The sequence below is a fragment of the Gordionus sp. m RMFG-2023 genome, chromosome 2 (genome assembly GCF_954871325.1).
Source record: "Gordionus sp. m RMFG-2023 chromosome 2, tfGorSpeb1-WG-v2, whole genome shotgun sequence".
NCBI classification, from domain to species: domain Eukaryota; kingdom Metazoa; phylum Nematomorpha; class Gordioida; order Chordodea; family Parachordodidae; genus Gordionus; species Gordionus sp. m RMFG-2023.
The window spans coordinates 26,240,304-26,264,883 of NC_088776.1; the positions used below are offsets into that span (position 1 = coordinate 26,240,304).

General features: G+C 28.5%; 1 protein-coding gene and 1 long non-coding RNA gene across 3 annotated transcripts in view; one reads left to right on the forward strand and one right to left on the reverse strand.

The window, feature by feature from the left end:
- Window positions 1-22,433, forward strand: part of LOC135924699 (uncharacterized) — a 47,259-nt gene extending 24,826 nt beyond the window's left edge. The window contains exon 3 of the long non-coding RNA XR_010571363.1: window positions 21,431-22,433. This is a non-coding gene — a long non-coding RNA (uncharacterized LOC135924699). The remainder of the gene's footprint in view (window positions 1-21,430) is intronic.
- Window positions 1-24,580, reverse strand: part of LOC135924697 (ribonuclease 3-like) — a 49,415-nt gene that overhangs the window by 23,663 nt on the left and 1,172 nt on the right. For both annotated transcript variants that reach the window (XM_065459792.1, XM_065459793.1), the window contains exons 4-18: window positions 19,871-20,041; window positions 19,735-19,821; window positions 19,618-19,689; window positions 19,399-19,564; window positions 19,169-19,338; window positions 15,670-15,815; window positions 14,924-15,058; window positions 12,213-12,310; window positions 10,522-10,610; window positions 10,305-10,443; window positions 6,356-6,457; window positions 5,832-6,025; window positions 3,463-3,565; window positions 2,102-2,220; window positions 1,184-1,341 (exon numbers count right to left, since the gene is read on the reverse strand). In XM_065459792.1, coding sequence (XP_065315864.1) covers window positions 1,184-1,341; window positions 2,102-2,220; window positions 3,463-3,565; window positions 5,832-6,025; window positions 6,356-6,457; window positions 10,305-10,443; window positions 10,522-10,610; window positions 12,213-12,310; window positions 14,924-15,058; window positions 15,670-15,815; window positions 19,169-19,338; window positions 19,399-19,564; window positions 19,618-19,689; window positions 19,735-19,821; window positions 19,871-20,041 — 1,949 coding nt within the window. The remainder of the gene's footprint in view (window positions 1-1,183; window positions 1,342-2,101; window positions 2,221-3,462; window positions 3,566-5,831; window positions 6,026-6,355; window positions 6,458-10,304; window positions 10,444-10,521; window positions 10,611-12,212; window positions 12,311-14,923; window positions 15,059-15,669; window positions 15,816-19,168; window positions 19,339-19,398; window positions 19,565-19,617; window positions 19,690-19,734; window positions 19,822-19,870; window positions 20,042-24,580) is intronic.

Genomic DNA, 24,580 nt, shown 5'->3' on the forward strand with positions numbered 1-24,580 from the left:
ATTGCAAGGGTCAGACAAGCATGGAAAAAATCTCTCTGAAGTTAAAGGGGAAAGTTTACGTAAGCTGTGTGAGGAGTTGTTTAGTTTATGGAGATGAAACATAGACAATGAAAGCGACTCACGAAGCCAAATTAGAAAGAACAGAGATGAGGATTATTAGTTGTATGTGTGTAGGGTATCTCTGAGAGAGAGAAATTAGCAAAGAATTGCGAGAAAGATTGATTATAGAAATGATTGGTGTGGTAATGCGAAGAAATAGACTAAGATGGTTTGGACATGAGGATCCTAAGACAAAAAATTACTGGATCTGGAAAAAGGAGGATCAAGTCAAGACCTAGAGGAAGGTCCAAGATGACGTGGTAATGTGATAGCGGCGGATATATGATAAAAATGAATCTTACAAGTATTGATGCTCAGGACCGTAAAAGGGATAAGAAAAATCATAGGGAAAACTGGCCAACTTGGGTAAACCATTAAACGGAAAATATTTAGTTCTTCTAATAACATTTTATTCTTTATATTGTTTGCCAAACTGATACAGTAAAAGCACAAAAAATTGATAAAATTTTCAGATACTGGCTACTATACTAATTAAAACACTCATAAGCATTAATAGTATGAAACCTTGGAATAGATTTTATAAATAGTGCTTAAAAATGTTCAGCTAACTTTAATGGAGATAAGCATATAAAAAAATAAAATAAAAATAAGTTGGGAAAATCAAAAATTTCTACTTCCCTCTTTAATAAATCCTGACTAAGCCATTGTCTACACTTATATCAGTTTAGCATTTGTGATACCGATATTTTCGTATCTACGGAAATAAATTCATATCAATGATTTATTTAATTAAATCAAAGAATTAAAGAATAGAAAGAGGAAATAATTCTGACTTTGAAAACTTTTCTAATGATTAAGGACAAGACAATCAACCAAGTTACATCCTTTTTGAAAATTGTGATGTTTATTTTCAAAACATAATCAAGAGTTTTGATGTAAAAAAATTATTCTCAAAGTTATATTGATAAAACCAATATTAATATAATATAGGGAAAAAATGTTTAAACAATACAAATAGTTTTAATTTTATGTATCATTTCAAAATTAACTACTAGTTTAAAATGATACCTTACAAGACAAGGTAAAATTCTATAATATGATAAAATAAATATAAAAAACTTACAAAGTCAAATTATTGAAACCGGTGTTTCTTAATGTGAAAGCTCTGGCAAGCAAACGAATATGCTTAAACTCAAGACCTATCTCCTTTTCTAACCCCGTTAATTTTTCCAATAAATCTACTTTAGGGATCCAATGCCGATCGCCCCAAGGTTCATCTTCCTAAAAAAAAATTGATAATATCATATCTAATCCATTCAAAATATTAAAAAATTATCCTATCACGTAAAAATAAAATTAGAGACTTTTGAAGATTCGGTCTCTTAAAATCAATTTTTTGAAATCTGGTTTGGAAAATATTAAAAAGTTATGTTCAGGACCAAGGTGCCTAACCAACCTGAACCTTTATAATTTTCTGAGCTATAACAATAACTGAACCGTTAAAAAGTAATTTCAAAAGAAGAAAATTAAATCATTATAAATACAAACCGGATAATAAAAGTTATTTTAATTTCGAAATCAGCACAATTTGTAATATTTTTGTTTATTTTAATAGTATATAATTCATTATATTAATTCTTATTTTATAATAAAATCAAGAAATTCGACTTATTCTCTTAATTTTATAGGGATTAATTTAAAAAACAAAATGTATAAAATCTGGATGAACGAAAATAACCGATATGAATGAACCGAAACGGACCGATATAATTCAAATAACCGGATGGAACTGAACTGTTATGCTTAACGGTTCAACATCCTGGACAGGACTGTAAATAAGTACATCTGTAGATCTCTAAAAATAATTAAAAGAGCAACTAATCTTATTTTGGCAGACAAAATATATTATAACTAAAATTTTAATTCATCTTTATGTAAATCGAATTTTATTTAATAAACAATTCTTTATTTAAAAAAATGTTTTCTTGCATTGAAAAATTATAAACTGGTAAAAAAAGCAATTCAATAATAGTTTGGTTACTTGTAATGGATGTTTAGATAAATTGGTCCAAACTTCATATAATTTGGGTTCATCTCCAAATAAGCATTTTGATAAAAAGTCATCTACTATGCTCAATGACCCATCCAGAAATATAGCACCTTATTTAATTAATTTTAAAAAAATTGGCTTTATATTTTGTTAAAAAATAAAATATAATAACGACGAGTAGCATAGCTGCATAAAAATCAGTGACTTAAAAAAAATGCTTTATATATTAAGTTGCGTGCTTAGTAAAAAAAATACCAACTTATGTTTTTGACTTATCTTTTATTTGACTCTTAATAATAATAAAAATAAAATGATTGTATTAACATGAATTTGAATATAGTATAATACTATTATAAATTTGAATACCAATGGTTATGATTATAAATATAAATAAAATGAAGTTTTGAATATAATATTATATCTAATGAAATATAGTGGTCTATTATTAATAAGCGATTATTTTTTTATTCTTAAAATCTTACATTAATTTGCAAAGTTTTCAATACAACAAAAATATCGTGTTAATATTAAATGTCTACCACAGACCAAAATGAGGGGACGAGTCTTCGTTTAGGATGAGACGTGTCCCGTCCAATATAAGGTCTTAAAAGTAGCCCCGTTTTTGTCTTTCAAAAAAGATGAAATGAGTTTTTAGATTTATAACAAATATTTAAAAAATTGAAAATCGTAAAAATTTTGTTGGTCTTTGAAAAATTGATATCATTTAGTCATAATTTTTAAAAATAACTTTAAGCACTTTAAAATGGAGGAGGATATATTATACTCTGAGAATGAGTAAAATATTAAAGTAGAAAAAAGATATACTAATATCCATAAATGGCAGAGATTATCTTTTACAGCAAGCAACTCTGTGGCATAAGAGAGAAGTTTTTATAAAGTTGAAAACTTGATTAGTAAAAAGCATAATCGACACTCAAGTAAAATATGCAAGCTATTATGATCTTAGGTGGTCCAAATATGGTCTATCTCTAGATCTTATACAATAAATACACATACGATACGATGAGAAGCTTTACAGAAAAATCTTAATTTTACAACACATTTTATCATACCAAAATTTATATATACATTATATGTGCTATAAAATAATGATAAATTTAAAATAAAAAAAAAATTCTAAGAATATATTATCATTATCAATAACAATAAAATTTCTCATATTTATTTAATAATAAGTATGACAAAAAAAGTTAGGATGGGACGGTCTCATCACAAGTATGGCATCTTTGAATGCGTCTCGTCTCAAGTAGAGTATTGAGATAGGTCAGATCTTAAAAAAGACGAGGCAGGATGAGCATCTGGTCAGCTCTATATAATAATAATGAAAATACCTAAAAGCGCTTCGAATGCGTTGGACATTGCATGGTTCAAGTCAGATTGATGGCATAAATCGGGACCGTGAACATAGAGCATATATTTGTCTAATTCCAATTTCTATATTATATCGTTAGATAAATATAAAAAAACATAATAGTACAGTAAGAGTATAATTAATTTTTAAAAAATTTATGGTACTTATATATTTTTTTTCTATTTGATAAAGGAGAAAAATAAAGGTAACAGATATATCATATAGTTTGGAACCGTAACCAGAATCTATCTTAAAATTGATGGGAATCGTAATTTTTATTAGCATTTCAAGCAGTGGTCCAAACCGAAACGAATATTGGTTAGGTTCAGATATAAATAACGGTTCGAGGTTCAGGTTTGGTCCTCTAAAACTCAATTTAACTATTTATATACAAACTTACATTAGAATTATATATAGAGAAACAATTTTTTTCATTATTAAAAATATACACGTTTATTTTATTATTAATTACTACACATTTTCATAAATTATAACAAATAAACAAACTTCAATATTGAACATAATTTACTTAAAAAATAGTATAAGGTACAATTAAACTATTTTTTACCTTAGTCAAATTACATCTCTGTATAAATTTTATTGTTGCAAAAAAATTTCTCTACGCTAACGCGAGTAGCCACCACTGCCAATATAACATCAGAGAATTTATATAATTTGAAATATCAATTAGTCTAATTTTGCCAATAGTATGATATTCAATTCTTTATTTAGACGATGTTCTTTAGGAAAATTAACTAAAAAATATCTAATAGATTTTGTTATGACCATGTGTTCTTTAAAGACTTCTTCAAGAGTATATTGACATGACGGCATCATAATCTTTTTTATTTCTTTTGGTTTTTACAGGAAGATTTCTTTTGATGTGATGCTCAAGATTTGCACCATAATGGGTTTTCATAATTGTATTCATAGGCGATGTTAGGAAGTCCCCACCCCTCGGAAATTTGCCTTTTCCCGTAAATATTAATATAAATCGAGGGGGGTGTATATTAATATCACTATAAACGATATTTTGAAATAAACACAAGCAAAAGTTAATAATTTATTATTAAATAATGACTAACATTCAAATTTTTTAGAATAAAGGCATTTTTATAATTAAAAAAAAGGTGAGAAATCAAAACTATTATTTAAAAAAATGTAATATAGCCAAATGCCTAAAATAGGTGATCTTAAAGATCTTCAATAAAATTTATGGGGAAAAAATAAACCTAATAGCCCCACCCCTCCTCTAGCAAAAAGTTACTATATATGTCTATGATTGTATATCACAAACTGTAACAAAACATTTGTATGATCATTTATGTCTATGATTGTTATATCACATGTAATATGTCTATGATTGTATTTCACAATCTAAAACAAAACATTTGTATGATCATTTATATATGTAAATAATTTACATGATTTAATTTATCAAAAAATGGAAATTATTTAAAAATGGTGTAAAATATCAATATAAGTATTTATAAAAAATATTGAATGATAATAATTTATAAAACAATTCTGATATAAATCCCAATTTTCTTAATATACTAGTAATAACTTTTACATTATTTTATAAGCATAAAATCATGAGGTTCAAACAGGTTCACAGGATTTTTTAGCGGTTCATAAGTAGAAATGATTTAACAATTCGGTTCAGGTAGAAAATGATTTAACGATTCAGGGTCGGTTCAACAAAAATAACCGTTAATACCCGTTTAAAGGTTCGGTTTGGATTTTTGATTTCACGAGACCGGGCAGGCCTGCGGCCCAATGGGCCGTTATAGACCGGATATTATATTTTCTAGCGGGCCTGGGATTTTAAATTTTATTAATGGACTTGTACAAATTTTTTATTTAAATTTAACTTATTTAAAATATTTGCTAATTTAAAAAATATTGAAATTCTTCAAACAATAATAATTTTCAGTATTGTAATAAAATGATTGCTTAAATACACTTAAATATTGTTTATTTTCATATACAATAGATTAAATTATTGAATATGGACTTGGGAAAATTTTTGTCAAACCTACTATGGGGTTGGGAACTATTTTTATTATTAAATAAGGACTGGGCCGGGCCTAAAAATTTTTTTTAATACGGGCCTAGGTCGAGTGATCAAAAAATCTAGACCATATTGTTATAAATTTTGTGTGATTCATTTACGGCGTTTATTTAGTTATTTTAAGCAGAACCCTCGGTATTGAGTCAAATTTAAAACACCGAAAAAAAATCAGGAACCGGAATCGCCTTCTATAAATATAGTGTAGATTTTTTAGTCCAGGTTCAAAACTTTGAACATATAAGCGAATAAATTAAACGAAAATAAAAGGCAAAAACCTTAGCAAGAATGGCTAGATGGCTGTTTTGTACCAAAGATGCCCTGTAAACGGCTAATCCTCCCTCTTCGATATGAGGAAACATGAAAAATAGGTGCACGCTGGTTAAGAATTCTATGATGGCGTCTCCAAAAAATTCTAGCCTCTCGTTGTGATTAATTATTTGATTGTAACATTTATTTAGAGAAGATTTATCTATTTATTTGTAAATTAAAACCATATAAAGTATAGGTTGCTCATGAAGTAAAGCATTATCAGTTTATTATAAAAATGTTTTGCCAAAAAAAGAATATTATAGGCATGCCGAGTACATTTTTACACATGACCCCGGAGACTAATGGGTTAAATAAAAACTTTAAACAAGAGAATTTAAGTAATTTCCAGAAGCGTATAAATTAATATTGAAAAGCTAATAAGCTCCAATTAAGACGCCACCTAATTTATTATAAGCAAATTAGTTCACAAACTATGAAATAAGATTTACGTTTTTCTTATAAAGAAAATAAATAATCATTTTAAACTGACCAAAGATATCATGTTCGGATAAATAGTTTGCCGTTTTGGGATGAGATGAACCACTAGAAAAATCGCCTTTTAGTTTCATTATTTTGTTGAGCGTAATAATACCTGGGTAATATTTTTGCATTTATTAGTTTTATAAAATTAATTTCAATTTTCTTTGGATAAATTAAAAATAATAATAACCTGTATTATTTGAATAATTTAAATGTCATTTAATGCAGTGGCTCCTACAACGGGGGGGGGAAGAGGGGTACGAAGCAACTGCTTCTTGAATGGGGTATTTTTATTGATTTTTTTTAAAATTTTTTTATTGTTTTACCATCCATAACCAAGTATTTTCATTGAAACCATGAAAAATATGGTTATAAAAAATTCAAAAAAAGATTGAATTTAACAAATACTTTTCAATTATAGTTGATGACACATATGATGTTTCGAAATCAGAAGCAATAGCGTTGTTAAACTATAGGCATATATTGTACGGGAAATACAACTGGTCCCGATATTAAAAAGAATATAGTATCCAAACTTGGGTCCATGAATCTACCCCTCGAATTCCTAGTTGTTTTGACAAATTTAAAGGATTCTGAAGATCCTGCCACTTCCACTATGGGTAGTGTTATAGTCTTTAGAAATAAATTTTCTTTTATTATTTTATCACTTTGTGTTTGAAATAAAATATTGTTGATAAAACAAGCTTGGTTTGTACAAAATTGCAAGCATTTAGAAGGATATAGGGTTTAATAAATCAAATTCAATTGGAAAAAGATTGCCTGATTAATTTGAGAAATAATTATTGCCTTTTATTATTTTTTAATCCTAATAGATAATAACACTTAATTATTGGATGTTTTTTCAAGCACAAGTTTGATTTTGAAAGTTCTAGACTTCAAACATTACAATCCAAAAAGGAGAGGTATATATATACTTTCATCATTAAATATAATATTTATTTTACTTTAAAACCAGTGTTTTTTATGCTGCTCTTGATTTGATTATTATGCAGTTTAATGAAAGATTTAATGATGAATCGATGAAATTTTTAAATAGAACATCATTTTTTACACCAAAGGGAATGGCGGAAAAGTCAATCGTTAAAAATGATATCGAGGATATCTGTAAATTTTACCATTTAAATTCAAGTCAAATTTTTGAAGAATTGAAATTTCGAAATATTTATAAGATGGCTAAAATGGGGGATGTAATTATTGCACGTGACCTGGAGACTAAAGAATCTAAAGATTTGTTAGATTATGAGAATTGTAAATTTATTAAATTAAAATATTTTTACTAATATATCATTTAGCGATGATGATAATTCTGAGACTTATGATTCAGACTGGAAAAACTATTCGTTTATTTTACCTTATCATCTACTTTAAAAATTTTCTGCTTTTTAACAATTTTATAAAAATATTTATTAATCATTCCTACTAACATGTACTATCGAAAGGGTCATGAGCAAGGTTGCCAGGTCTCACCCCATCAGGGGAAGACTCCCGCAATTTTTTAATTTACACGCAGACATCTCACTTCCGCAATAGGAAACCTACCGTAAAAATCTACCGCAATTTTTGAATTTCTCCAGCACAATGTTTTTTATAGCATTTTAACGTTTTTAATATATAAATAATAATTTTAAGAAACAGTAATTGATTATTTTTATATTTTTAAAATAAATTTTAAAAATTTATTCAAAAACATGTCTAGTTTGTAAATTTCTTTCTATCCTTACCTAAATCATATGTTTAATTTTTATCCAATAATAAATCAACATCATTCATATTTAATCACTTTCAAATGTGTTACCTATTTTGAATTGATAAAACTTTACCGACTTTGTTAATATTTATATAAAGTAATTATAGAAACTAATAGGGGGATAACTAAACCAATTCACAATCCCGGCCAACGGCCAGCCCGAAAATTTTGACCTGGCAACCCTGGTCATGAGTAAAATTAAATTAAGACTTCATAGTACCATGAAAGATCCATTTCTTAATAATTTAACCATTTTATCAATGGGAAAAAATTTATTTAAACAATTAAATATTGATGAAATTATAAATTCTTTCACTTTTTCTTCCCCTAATTTGTCTAAATATTAATTTAAAAATAATATTTTTAAAGTATATATTGTTTTTACATTTTATTTATATTATATATTAAAGATTGATGCAATAAAAATTATTTTTGAAATTTATGGGTGTCAAAAAATAATTAGCCATGTTTTGAGGGGGGGGGGGGGGTTCTACATTTTAGGGGGGTATTCTGCTTCTATCGCTCACAAAGTGTAGTGGTCACTGATTTAACGACATAGGTGAAGAAATGCTTCATGCCACCTCTATATATCATTGGTCTAGAATTGGAGTGCTCCACTCGACATTTTCAAAATTTTTGAGTTAGAAGTGGATAATAACTTATTTATTCCCAATATATATAAAAATAAAAAATAGATTAAAAAATATTAATTTTTGCCAAAGTTCTAGCTCTGTCAATTTTGCGCTATTTGCATATAACGATGTAATTTTTGTTTCATATACATGGCCTATCCTATTATCTTATTTAATCACGTGTTGTATCCTTTTTTTTAATTTTTTGCTTTCCATATTGAATCGTATGATATTTTATCTTTAAATATAGTTACATAAAATGAATTTGAAATTAATCATAATGAAATTTATCACAATTTTTTAATAATTGACTTGCTCATAATTTAAATAAAAATTACATAAAATTAAATTGATTAAATAATTGTTTTTAAAATTTATCACAATTTTTTATTAATCTACTTGCTCATAATTTAAATAAATTATTAATTATTTGCTCATTAAATATACATAAAAATTATTATTTTTACTTTACCTAGCCCTTCAATCTAGCAAATGAAAGAAAAAGACTAAGAAAATGTGGTGAGGCCTATATCAATATTAAAGGTGATTTTAAAAGAGCAAGGATGGTTCAGAATGATCATTCTAATAAATGTATATTTCAATGTCATAAAAAAGTAAATGCAGATCAGAGTAAAATTATTCATGAGGCTTTTTGGAGCTTAGCCGAAGAAGCTAAAGGATTTTTCTATAGCAAATTTATTATTAGGACTCCATGTAAGGGAAGGGTAAAAGATTCTTTAAATTAAAACTCTTCATACTTATATTTTTTGAAGTGGAGAATGTTTAGAGTTTGCAGATAATTTCATAAGTAATAAACATATTAGTTATTTCTTTAAAAATTAATACCAAAATACTGGAACTGATTTATCTCTCTAGATAAGGTAAAAATACTAAAAATGTTATTTATGATGGAGATAAAGATTTCATCATTGATCATATAAACACCATTCCAAGAGTCTATTTCACATTACAGGCAAAAAAGATTCTTCAAAGGAGTACTTTGAGGGAAGTCTCAATTATAAAATACCTTATGATTTATAATCTCAAAAATGTGATGAATTATCATGAATTCCTGTTAAAGATAATTATTACATGAATAAATTTGAAATTATTATTTTGAATATATTTATTTATTTCTAATAAAAAAATGTAAATGGAACATTTTGAACATCAAAAAATCATAAAGTGTTATATTTGATTCACATGCATTTTGATTTTATTAAATATATTTTATATTAAAATTTTTTGAGCAAATATTTTTTAGGCAATAATTAATTAACAATATGATAAATTATCTCTGAAATTATTATGATCAATAAGTTTTTCCTATATTTGATTTTAAAGTTTAATGTTGATTTTCTCATTTTAAACATTTGCGCAAATGGAGCACTCCAATTCTAGACCGACGACATATATAATAAAGTTTACAATCCTGTCAAGCCCTATATTTTATGGAAGGCAATTTTGACCTCTTTAATATGTTAAAATAGAAAAAAAAAATTGTGAAATTAAAAGTAATAATTTTAAATTGGAGATTAAGATAAATTATGCTTTAACACCTCTTTTTCGAGAAGCCAAAATTTTGTGAGCCTTATCGCCATAAATGGGATTTCTCAGTCCACAATTCGATAAAGTGTTGCGGCAATGATCTGGATTGCTTCCATAATTGGGTTTAAACGATGGGTGGGTCATTGCTTTCTTTTTGATAAAATATATAAATTACAATTTAATTATTTGTGCGTTCAACTTTATGTCAATTTAGCTATAACAATATACTTGCAGTAGTGAAGGGTCCTTGAATTTATATTCGATGGTATTTTGAAGGACCAAAAGGGATTTGTGATATCGCAAATGAAAGGTCAATACTTTTTAAATATAAATAATTCATACTCATTTTTGTGAAATGTAAAATAAATTTAAAAAAATAAAACATCGTACTAAATAGATATTACTTATTGAAATCCAATCCTATAATTTGTATTCGATCATTTTAAAAAGGACTCAGCAGTTTATTTTCTAATCCTTATTCAATCATTTCCGTCTTCGGCTTAATAGCAATGAAAGGTATGATAGTGGCAGCCTTAAACCTTATTCTAATGAGCCATATCATTATATTCAAAATAATCAGTTAAAGAATCAAAGAGATCTCATTTCTGAATATATCAAAACTTACAAAATGAAATTTGGTATCGGAGGTAGAACGTTCCACTTATGTCGCTTGAATTCATATTTCTTACGCTAACACACCACTTACCTTTTAACTTAATTTTAAAAAATTTATAATAATTTTTGTCACATTCCATCATTAGTCTAAATTATAAATACAAGCCTTTCCCTAAATATTTGAGTCGTGCATTTCCGTCTGAACTCAAGTCCGATTTGGTCAGATTCAAAGTTCATTTGTTTAAAAAATTTCTTTAAGCCCGCCCAATGTTTTGAAATTATTTGATTGGTTGGTTTGGTTCCTTATTTATTTTATTTTAATATATTTTTACTTAATGCTATGTCCTAAATATCACAAATATAAATAAATTTATTAATTTCCAGAAAAAAATAACATAAGCTATATTTAAATGTAAAAATAAAATAGTGTTCTATATAATTTTTCGTCCTTTATAAATTTATTATTTTTTTAAAATAATATAAATAAATAAATTTTGCTTAAAATTTATAAATTTGTGTAATTTTTTTGAAAAAAACTAGTAAGTAATATTAAAGTATTTGCTAGCATTGTTATTTTTCGTATTATATTTCTCGTTTATTTTATTTTTTCTTGGTTTTTTGGTTGTTTTTCTTTTTTTTTGTTTTCTTTTATTTTTAAAAAAAATAATGGAAGATTTCGGACATGACATGTCATAATATTATTAATTTGCAAAAATTTATAAATGAGGTATTTTTTAATATATTTAGGATAGCCCAAACAAATAAAATAAGCAATATTATAAATAAAAAATAATTTTTAATAAATAAAAGCCCTTATGTTTATTCGCTAGGAAAATATTTCAAATTCACTCATCTACATACTCATTGTTTGAAAATTTTTAAACCCGTCCAATGTTTAAATTTTTAACCCGCCCTCCCACACTCATTCATTGTATAGGCGGACGGGTTAACACCCCGTGCATTGCAGACTTCTACTCTGGATCCCTAGAATCCTTTTCATTGCTAATAATTCTAGGATATAAAATGATATAATAATCTGGAATAGGATTTTGTGTGTACTGTCTTCTGCTAAGTCTCTAATCTATGCCGATTTTTACCAGGTAGACATTTTAAAATAAACAAGTATTCGAATATTCCCTAAATCAAAATTTCCTCGGCTAGTAATTAACCCACTTTTATAATTGAATATTTTTTTAAAGTTTACACCCTATTACAGACATTTAGTTTTTTAAAATTATATAGCGTTCAATTTTACTAAAAGTATATATTATTTCATATCAATTTTTTAATAATGTAATTATTACTAGGTAATATCATGGAATACTGTACAACATCCGTTTTTATTCCAGTTGTGTAGTAACCTTGGCTATCGATGGCAATTGTCTGATATTTCCGAACATTACTTATCAAAATTGTTTTCATAAATCGATTATTAAATGAAATTTCAAAATATTATATTTTTTTAGAGACCTGCAAGCCTGACCTGGCTACAGATTTTTTAAAATGAAACTTAGTCTAGATCTTAAAATGTAGGCTTGTGAACCCGTTAAAATTTTAGCCCGGCTTCGGTTTAATCCAAAAAACAAGAGGTCGGTTTGGTACGGGTTTGGAAGCTCTACCTTAACTCGAATTCAGCTTCAAGTTCGGGTTTGCATTAGAAAACTCATTTTTTAGGAAAATCATTGACAATATATTAAACCATTACACAGAATTTTGAGGCTTTTTGTTTTAACTTAAACAGTAAATCATGTCCTGAGTCGCAACAATGTTCCAGGTTAGAAACTAAACGGCTTTTTTGGGGAGTATTAAAATAATTAACTTTAATTTTATATTATATAGGCTAATTAACATTTGAGTCGATTTTTAAAAACGGTTAACTCACTAGTTTATCCAGAAAAATATTACGAAAGCCTGAAGAGTTTGCTCATGTGGCACAAAGGTTTGGACATCTATTAGCGAAATCTCGAGGCTTAGGCAAATTTTTCTGGCTAAAATATTAAGTTAGTCGTCTTTAAAAATCAGCTCAAATCGAGCCGTTTAAAAGCACTATAGATAATAAATTATTTAAATTTTTGTTTTTTTCAAAGAAGTCAAATGATTTTATTGATAATATTCTAAATTTATATCAACATAACAATATATACAAAAAAAAGGAAATATATATTTTAAAAAAGATTAAAATAAAAGATCGATATTTCATCGTTTTTAAATATCGGTTATCGGCCAATATTATAAAATATTAATGTTATTATATAAATTAGTAATTTATCAATAAAAATATTTTATATACTTTTAGATTCATGACATGAATATAAAACTATCTGATCATTATAATATATTTAAATTACTTATGTTGTGGTATAGTTAAATTATAGATTATCCTTAAAAGGTATGAGGTGAGTAGATGCAGGCAGTGATGCAAAATGGCTCCATTTGGGCCGATTCTTAAAGAGGGCTAACTCAATATTTTAACAAAAATTTCCTAAACCTCGAGATTTCGCTAATAGATGTCCAAACCATTGTGCCATCTATGAGCAAAATCTTCAGGCTTGCGTAATATTTTTCTGGATAAACTAGTGAGTTAACCGTTTTTAAAAAATCGACTCAAATGAAACGTTTTTGCAACGCTAAATGTATGTATTAAAAATTAAAACGATTAATATATTTACATAATACAAAATCAGATATGATATCGGATCGGTAATCGGTCGATATCAATTTAATACCGGCAATATCGGATCGGCCTCCAAAAATTGGTATCGGTACCTAATTATAAAGTACAAGGCATAAAAACAGTAAAATAATAAATCGTAAAAAATTTTATTTAATCTTATTAACATAATATTTTCCAAAAGCTGTTCCGTCATCTTAGATCTTTGAGGAGAAAGAATAAACTTTAAAAGTGAAAAGCTCTTTCAGCTACTCTGCATATGATATTATTAACAAATTAACTTATGTTGAGGGAAAAGTAAAATAAGATTTGAGTTAATGAATAAATCCCCCAAAATTCATAATATTGTTATTATTAGCTAATTTTTTGATATCCGTAAATGCTGTAATCTTATCAGCAATAGTTAAGATGTATTTCCTAGTGCCTTTCCTTTTGTTGCAACAATTTCTCTAATCCATCTACATGAACAAACTCATATAGACTGTTATTGGGTTGTTGCTAATTACTACAAAAGGCAGTGTTGAACGAATCGATAATTTATATTTCTTGTTTGGATCGACACTGTCACATATAGTTATATATATATTTATATAATCATCGTTTTCGTCTGTGGCCTAATCTATGAGTGCCTGACTAATCGGGTAGTTACAAATCTAGCCAATACAAGGTTTTTTCTATAAATCAATTAGGTGGCTCCGTACTACAGGGTATGATATACTGAATAACGGAGGTGGCAGGGTGATTTAATCTCTTAATATATATAAAAAATCGGAATTATTGCATTTAAAAAAAATTGGTTGTTGTTACAAATTTGGCTGATGCCATTATTTAAATATTGAAAAAAGTTCATAATATAATTTATAAAAAATTGAATCTAATTAGTGTCATAGTATTTAATTTTATAATTACATTTAATAAGGGTTCATTGTCATTTTTGTCTGAATAATCTTTGAAATTAAAAACAAATCACAAATGGCAATGTTAAAAATGAATAGGTATGTCCAACAATCTAACATCAGTACATGCTGACCGAATAAATCCTAAAATATCACTCAAATAATTTATATTTCAAATTATTTATATATGATTTTTAATATAAAATACACTTAACCCGTTTTAAATTCAAGTTCAAATAACAAAACCGGGTTCAGTTTTTAAAAAAAATTTAAACCGAGTTCAGGTTTGGGCTTAATTTTTTAAAAAAACCGGGTTCTCTACTACAAATGTACGTTAGATTCACAAGCCTGGTAAAATGACCAAATATAAAAACTCAGGAGAGGCCTATTGGTGGCTATCTCCGGTCTCTATTAATTTTTTTTAATTAAAAATAAATGAATTACTTACATAGATAAAGCATCTTTTATCTCTTCCAGTTCCTTTTTCTTTTGATCCAACTTTCTCTTATCTTTAGCAGTCATGATCGCTTTATTAGAAACTAAATGCTTGAGCTTTAAATACTGTTTCCACAATTTTTGATATCTATATATCAAATATTAAATGTAGTACATTGGGGTATTTAAGGAGGGTTATACCCTCCCCCATTCTAATTAATTTTTTATTAATAAATGAGATTTAATATGTTATCTGAACTATAAACCTTCAAATTAAATGTAAAAAGATTAGTAATTTTATTTTTTATACATAGTTGATTTTTTAAATTCTAATTTAAAAAACAAAACATATATTAAAAATCTGTTGTCTCAAAATTATGAATACTGGATATTAGAAAGTTAACTCATATTTTTTAGTAATATTTGACCCCCCCCCCCTTTTTTCAAAGAAAATCTTAGATTCGCCACTGACGTAGTATAGCATATTAAATATAAGGGCTAGTAACAAAAATAAACTAAAATATATAAACAAATAACAAAAACATATAAACCAAAAATAATTTTTCTCTAAACAAATTCTTGTTTGTAAATGTGAAATAGATTTCTTAAATTAAATACTAAATGATTCTTTAAAAAATTGGCCATATTTTACAAAGAAAATTGTATATATATAAAAATTTTGAAATAATGGCCATACTTATTTGTTCAATATGTTTTCATATTTTGAATATAAATATGAGAAATTTTAAATTTATAAACTTTGGACATCCCGTGTAGTTAGATTGCACAGGCGTTATGCCAATATGAACAATTTCAGGATATTTGTACGGCGATTCATTTTCCATATCTATATTTGTGTTACTTTCCAATCTATCTATTTGATCGAGCCTCACACTCTTCGGTTTCTGTCGATTATAGATTTTTTTTAAAATTTATCATTTTGGTTGGCATCCAAATTAAAGGCAGGGCCAACACGCGATAAATAAATTATTGCCCTCATCTGGCTTGTAGTTCAAAAAAAAATATTTTATATTTCCCATTCTTCCTTTTCAACTGGTAGAATATCACAATTAAAAAGAAAAACAGGATTTTTTTGACTTAGTGGGTTATGATGTATACTTGGTAACAGAAGGTTTCAGAGATTCAATCCTGATAAGAAACGTAAAAATTTTCAGATTTTTCTTCGATGACTGATGTGTAAAGACATATAGTAAGATGGGAGCTTAAAGATGGCACCCTGGTCACAGACAGGCTTGGACAGCCGGGTGCTAAGGATACTCGTCCAATAAACAAAAATGAAGGAAACAAACAAGTTCCCTCCTAACGACGCGCAGGGTGTAGACCTCCATATTGTGAAAAGAAAAATAAAGGTCAAAGCAAAGAAGACAAGGTTAGCAAGTCTGAATATTAGTACACTTAAAGGTAAGACGAGAGAATTGGCATCAATGTTGAACAAGAGAAAAGTTGATATAGTGTGCATACAAGAGACGAAATGGAAAGGTCAGAAGACTTTAATGATTGGAGATGGGTATAAATTGTACTATAATGGAACTGTTAGCAATAGGAACGGTGTCGGCATCATCCTCAGTCAAGATCTAACCTCCTCAGTGGTAGAAGTCAACAGGAACTATGATAGACTAATGAAAATAAAACTGCATTGGTCAATCTATACTACACATTATTTCAGAATATGCTACTCAAACGGGTTGCAAAGAAGAGGAGAAAGATGACTTTAGAGCTATCCTTAATGAAGATGTAATGGAAATCCCTAAAAAGCAAGAGACAGCTACAAAAGGCATCATGGTGGTTTTGGATATGTAGAAGGAAATGAAGGAGCGAATGTACTGAAATTTGTGCAAGCCTTAGACCTTGCCTTAACCAAAACCTACTATAAGAAAAAGGACAGTCATTTAAAAACATATGAAAGTGGTATAAGGAAAACCCAGATAGATTACATGCTTATCTCTCGCAGAAGATTAAAAGATGTAATAGAATGCAAAATCATCCCAGAAGAAGATATTGCCACGCAACACAAGCTACTAGTCATGGATTTACACCTTACAAATAAATACAATCAAAGCAAGATAAAACCTGAACCATGCATCAAATGGGGTAGAATAAAATCAATGACAGATGCCTTTGCAATCAATGCAAACAATAGATTCATCACAAGTCAGTGAAAAAATGTGGACATACCTTTCATCCAGATTAAGACACTAGGCTTAAGGGGAGGCAATAAATCATATAAAGAATTATAGTGGTGGAATGAAGAAGTACAAACCACTATACAGGAGAAAAAAGACCTATATAAAATTGGTATAAATCAAAAACCCAAATGACAAGACAAGATAAAAAAAATCCAAGAGAATATCTACAAAGGCGGTGGCTAAGGCCAAAGCAATGGTATATGACATATAGGAAGAACTTCAAACTAAAGAAGGGCAAAATAAAGTATACAGATTAGCCAAACAGCAAGAAAAGAATTCTAGGGATATAAACGGAGCTCCGAAAGTAATCAAAAATAAAGATGGGAAATTGATAATAAAGGAAAAAGAAATAATGAATAGATGGAAAGGATATTTTCAGGAGCTTCTCCCCCAGATACTACTTCTAGATGAACACTCCCCATGTAAAAAACTTATACAGCCAATAACAGAACAAGAAATAATCAATTGCCTAAAGCATATGAAAAACAACAATGCTAGGGGTCGAGATGATCAATAGAAAGCCTTAAAGCACTAGGTGATGATGGAATACATTTCCTCACAAATCTGTACAATAAAATATGAGAAATGAAGAGATTCCTCAAAAATGGAGCTATCGAGTTCCTATCTTCAAAAATAAAGGGGATCCACACAATTGTCAAAATTACAGAGGCATAAAACTAATGTCACACTGTCTTAAACTTTACGAAAAAATCATAGAAAAAAGGTTAAGAGACATAATCGAAATAGGAGAGACTCAGTTTGGCTTTATGACTGGAAGATCAACAACTGATGCAATCCACGCAATTAGGCAAATGAGTGAAAAATACAGGGAAAAGAACAAATAGCTACACATGGTCTTTCTCGATCTAGAAAAGGCCTTCGATAGAATCCCAACAAGAAAACTTATCTGGTGGGCGCTACCCCACAAAAAGGTTCCCGAAAAATATATAAGAATAATACAGGATATTTATATGGGCCATACAACAATGGTCCGAAACACAACTGGTACTTCAACAGGCTTCACAATAGCCGAGGGAGTTCATCAAGGGTCGGCTCTCAGCCTACTTCTCTTCATAACAGTAATAGATGTATTAGCACAGTCTATACCACAAACAGTTCCATGGGATATTATATTTGCAGATGATATTGTGATACTTGCCGGATCCAAGGATGAAATGAAAGAAAGATTTTTGAGTTGAATAAATATCCTAGAAAAGATGGACTAAAAGTAAATAGAGAAATGACGGAGTATATGGTGATAGGAGGAGATCAGAGAGTATTGATATAAATGAATGGCAGATATGGGCAATTGAAAGCTGTAAATATTTGAGCTCCACTATACAAACAAACGGCACAATAGAGAAAGAGATAAAGAGTAAAATTAATCAAGGGTAGTTAAAGTGGAGATCTTTATCTGGAGTGATCTTTGACAAAAGGTGGTCAAAGTAGAGATCTTTATCTGGAGTGCTCTTTGACAAAAGAATCCTACACAAATTGAAGGGGAAAATTTACAGTTCAATAGTACAACCAACTATTCTATATAGTTCGGAAACATGGCCAACCAAAGAATCAGATGAGAGAAGTCTAAAACTATGGAGATGAAAATGCTGAGGATGATTGCTTGGGGTATCAAGAAAGAATAAGGTGAAACACAAGAAAACTAGGAAGTTTAAAGGTAGTGCCTATTAAGACTAAGATAATGGTGAACAGACTTAGGTGGTATGAGCACACAATGAGAAAACCAATGAACTACATAGGAAATAAGGTTGAGAGTTTGGAAATGATAGGCTAACGTAGAGGAAGGCCAAAACTTCAATGGGGCCTTAAAGTTAGAGCCAATATGAAGAAGTATAAATTAGATATGATTAACATAAAGTGGAGAGAGATATTAAAGGAGCTTACCACCAGAAAAGGTGAAAGCTAAAGAGAAAAAAAGGAGGTGGAGCCAAATAAACGAGAAGTATCTAAGAAATTTTGCTATTTACCTTTTTAATAGCAACTACAGCATTGGTTATTTGTTAATAACAATAATTTTCAAGATTTTTTTTTACCAAATTGGGGTTACAAACGATAGTGTTTTTAACCCTTTCAACGATACGGTCCCAATGATAATAATTCATATTTTGAATTTCGTTTAGATTATCTTCTTCAAATAGAGGTTTAAAATTAGAGATTAAATAAGACAAAACTGCATTCATAGCCAAAATCTCCTGGACATTTCCTATTTTTTTAATATTAAAAATAAAATTTAGTAAATATTTTTCTTATCGATGAATGAAACCTTCAATGTTTCGTATAAATTTCGGAATAAAATGAAACAATCTGTTACATGTTTGTTGGTTTGCGTCCCACTCTTTGCTATCGACGCTTATGTCCCAGTCATATAATTCGAGTATACATTGAAACAAAAATTTCTCAAAAAGTAATAAATCTTTGACCACAAATACCTTTCCCCGGTTTATACAAAATAACGTAAATTTTAAAAATATTTTTTATGAACTTGAGGAATTGGTTCTTCCGAAAAATTGATTGTATAATCTATATTATATCTTGAAAATTTAACGGGTGGCAACTAAAAAAAAATATGTTATGAAAAAGGAAATTAATTTATAGTTACTTTGTCTATTTTGAAATGGGTCAAAATAAAAAATCCATCAAAAACATAATCTTGTTGATTTTGTTGAATAACAGTTATATCTTTATTCTGTATATTTAATATGTAAATTATTAGATATAGTTATGTTATAAATTACAAGGAAATTAGTGGGAGGATATATAGTAATAGAATAGCAATATAGTTCATTATTATTGATGAATTCATTGCATCTCTTGTCCCGCACCGAATCTTCACCAGCAAACACGTTATGATGGATACCTTGATTTCTTGATATCAAACTACATTTACATACATCCCCATTATTGAGCTAAAAAATGTTTTGTATATTAATTTTGCTGCTACCCCAAACCATAAAACTCTGGACTAAAAAAAATATGCAAAAGCAAAGTATATCATATTATAATACTTTATTTTATTTAAGCATTAAACTAGTGTTGTTAAACCGCTCGTTTTGAGCCGATTTTTAAAAACGGCTAACTCAATATTTTATCCAGAAAATATTACGCAAGCCTGATTTTGTTCATAGAAGGAACAAAGATCAAGACATATATTATCGAAATCTCTAGGCTTAGGCAATATTTTTCTGGCTAAATTTTAAAAATTGGCTCAAAACGAGCCGTTTAACAACACTACATTAAACCCTAGCATAAAAATCGGTCTTACAATAAAACAAAACATAAATAAGTCTTTTGAGTTCAGAAGAATTAAGTCAATAATAAATTATGCAAAAACTCAAGTAAATTTTACAACAGGTATTTGATCCAGCCCTACAAATGCTCCTATCTTAGGGTTAACTTGCCATTACATAGATGATGGTAAATATAAAAATTAATATTAAATTCCTTTTGCTAATTCACATTCAGTTGATAACATTTAAAAAGTAAATTATGAAGCAAATAGATAGACAATTAGTAAAATCAATGTGAAAAATAACAAGTATTCGTAATTCCTTTAAGGAATTTGCGATGAAGTAAACTTGAGATTAGAACCCTGCAAAGTAATTTTTCGCTATCCGAGTCTAAGAACAAATTTTTTGTTCTAGCCTAACCTGAGCCCGACTAGATTAAAGTTATTTTGGAATTTTAGTTTCAATTTTATAATATTTAAGAGGAAATTAAAAATTATGTCTATTTATTTAGATATTGCCACCTTAAATAGAAGTATCTTTAACCCTAATAAATAGGCAATTATCAATTGTCAAATAAAGCTGCGAAAATGAGTATAACATTTTTGAATTTGTATATATAAAATAATAAAGACTGTAGAAATTGTAATTATTTGTAAAATATAAATTGATTATGTAGTGAGTTGTAAAATGTAAATTGTCTTATTTGTAATTGAGGATTTTTTTAGTATGCAAATTTTATTTTTTAAAATTATTATAAAAAGTGATTGCAAATGTTTAAAAAGAGATCGAGCGAAATGTAGTAAATTATATTTTTCAGTTTATATATTTTACTTTCAGTGGCGTAGCCAGGATTTCTTATTGGGGGGGGGGGGACTTCGCCCCCCAAACCTCCCATTTTTATGAACACGCAATTGCTTATATGTTAGGCTATGTTAAAACTATTTTAAATATTTGCATATAACAAAATTTTAGAGAGTATTTCATTATAGATTTTATTTATTATATAAAAATACTTTAGCATAAATAATATTCATTTATTTAAATGTATTTATTTTTATTTAAAAATAGTTTTTCAAAATGTAGATATCAGGCTACTTTCCAATCAAATCCAGTGGCATTAGCATAAGGTCATCCTCCCTACTTTCCGTTAGTGCGTTCATATCCTCTCGCCTGTCTTGCGAGCCCATCATACACACTCACAAAACATCCTGATCCCTTGCTTCTGCAGGAAATTTATGGAAGTCTCTCTCATTAGTCGATCCTCCCTCATCGGAACTACAGGACTGGGATAAGCCTCTAGTTGGCAACATCGCGAAACCTTGACCAGCTCCTAAGCAATGATGAGCTACATTACGCCATCAGTCTTAGACTTAATTGTGATATGGTGATTGCCTATCACTATATCCTATGTCAAACATCGGTCAACTCCAAAGGCCGTCACGCACTAAAAGCGCTGAGGCAGATTCATTAGACATTCAAAAATGCAGGGCCTTGAAATCTTATGACATACCGTCAACCCTCGAGCCTACTGGCCTATTATTCCGATGGTAAACGGCCTGATGGTTTTAACGTGATCCCTTGGAAGAGGGGTGAATTCCTAACAGATTTCTCATGCATCGATCCTCTTGCCCCTTCAATATAAATAGGGATGCTCTACTGGACGCCGAGACGAATAAACTAGCCAAACATTCGCCGCTACCTGTCAACTATCACTAATAGCCACGCCTTTAACATTGTTCGGCTCTCATGCCCTAGCCTTTTTAAAGATCTGGGGCATCAGATCTCTGCTAGGACCGAGGAACCCAAAGAGAGATTCTACCTATGTCAAAGGTTAACCCTAAACATAATAAAGTGCAATTATATCAGCTTTATACTCTCAATGACCGAAACCCCCTGATTGAACATACTAACCTATGTCAAAGGTTAACCCTAAACATAATAAAGTGAAATTACATCAGCTTTATACTCTCAATGACCAAAACCCCCTGATTGAACATACTATGCATAGGATAGACTTAGGCTATTTTGCTCCCAATTATAACGTTGATAAAAGGAACTTGGATCTAATCGATTAAAGACAGCAAAAATTAATGACTATATAATTGTGATTTACTAATATTATATTTTCTCCAATAAAATATTATAACTTATTTTGTAATTTTATAATCATTATTGACTTTATACTAAAATTGTGATATTTAAAAAATAATTATAAAGTTTTTATACAATTCTTATCTTTTTTATACAGATTATAATATTAAAAATTTTATGTAATAAAACTATTACATAAAATATAAGTTTATGCAAATAATGGTACTTAAAAAAATATGACGATATTATCATAACACAAATAATACACAGTACTTTGATTAAAAATAGTATTAATTGTTTAAGAGTTAATACAAAAATTATATAAATGTTATAACTAAGGAAAATAACTTGATGGCATATATGAATAATTATTATATATTAAACTAATATAATCATATTGCAATTTTTTGATTTGAATTTATAAAGAGAGGTCTACTTTTCTCTGAGATTTTGCTAATTCATCTAAAATCAAATTTTTATCTAGAATAATCTTCTTATAAATATTTAATAGGATATGCCTAATCCATTTAAACGTTTTTCACCGATGGTATTTCTTAAATAGGGGTAGCTAAAATAATGTTTTGATATTAGGGAGGGAATCTAAAGTGCAATTACACATGGAAAGGGCCTGCAGTGCATTTTTTGGTCTCAAAGAATACTCTATTCTGTCAAGATTTTTATACCAAAATCCGACATCACAAAGTAACTTATCATATGAGTCTACTAAATCATCATCATAAAACTCAGAGATTTTTTTAATATCCTCTCGTGTTTCAGTAATCAACAATTTAGATAAAACTGGCAAAAGAAAATAAAAGCTTTTTAAAATAAATTAATATTGTTTTTTCATATTGACAAATATATATTTTTATAAAATGGAATATGACAAACTAGACAAGTTTTATCAAATACTGTAAATCAATTATTATTTATAATAAATTAAAAACATAAAAATAGTTGTTTTTTAAATATCAAGCATTCATTATCAGTTTATTAAATTAAAATAAAAAAATTTTAATGGGGGGGGGGGGCGCCCATCCCTATGCCACTGTTTACTTTGTTAATTTTCTAATTTAATTATCATTAACTTTTCACGTTTGTATTAAATAAAATAAATTTTGAATTTGTTGTTTGTTAAATTAATTCTTTAGTTTCTTAATTGACAACCAGTGTCATAATATTAAATAGAATCAGAATATGAATAATTATGATATATAATTAATGACATATCAAGCTTAAAGTTTGTCCTGCTTTCTTCAAAAGCGAACCAGCTAATGAAAACGCCATTTAGCTGCTAGACGAGGAGGCAGGTAAAATCCGGAATTTAAGAGCCAAAAAACTTTGGAAAGTCGATTTGATAAGCTTTATAAAATTAAAAATGGTGTCATCTTCTTTAGGAAACTTTGCAAACGAGTATTTTTGAAAGTTTTGATTATTAAGCCTACTTCTAATATTTAATTTTCGGATTGAACCCAGAATCGGGCTACCTCTTACAACCCGATCTGAGCTCTAGGAAAAATGTTTTCAATTTCCGAGTGCAGCATGGCAACCCATGCAGGTCTCTACTTGTGACTCTTTAATTTTACCTCCTGCTGTCTTCCCTTTTTTCATTCTTTTTCAATGCTCTCTTAATTTTGTCCTTGACAAATTTACACCCTGCACCTTCTACCTTTGCACAACTAACATCATTATTCCATTCATTCTCTTCAATCAAAAGTCCTTTCATGTAGATCTTCCAAATGTTCTTAATACCACTATTATCAATCACCATTTTTCCTTCCATATTTTTAAAATATTTAATACCTACCACATCCTGTCTCTTTTTTGCCATCCGGACTACATTTCCCATTCCTTCCGGACATTCCATTTCTTTAGCAAACTCCTGCCTTTGTTTCATGTGCTTTTGCTATTAATTTCTTAGCACTTATTTTCACCACTTTGTAAATATTGTTATCACTATTTTCTTTACTATTATACCATTCTTTGAAGTACCTCCGTTTCTCATTCCCAGCTTGTGCCACTAAATTTCTCTTATTGCTAATCATATTGATGTTTAGCACTATCCTTCTTTCCAAACCTTCAGCCTTGGCATAAACTTTCTTTTAGTGATTCTGGTGTCTTTAAAAG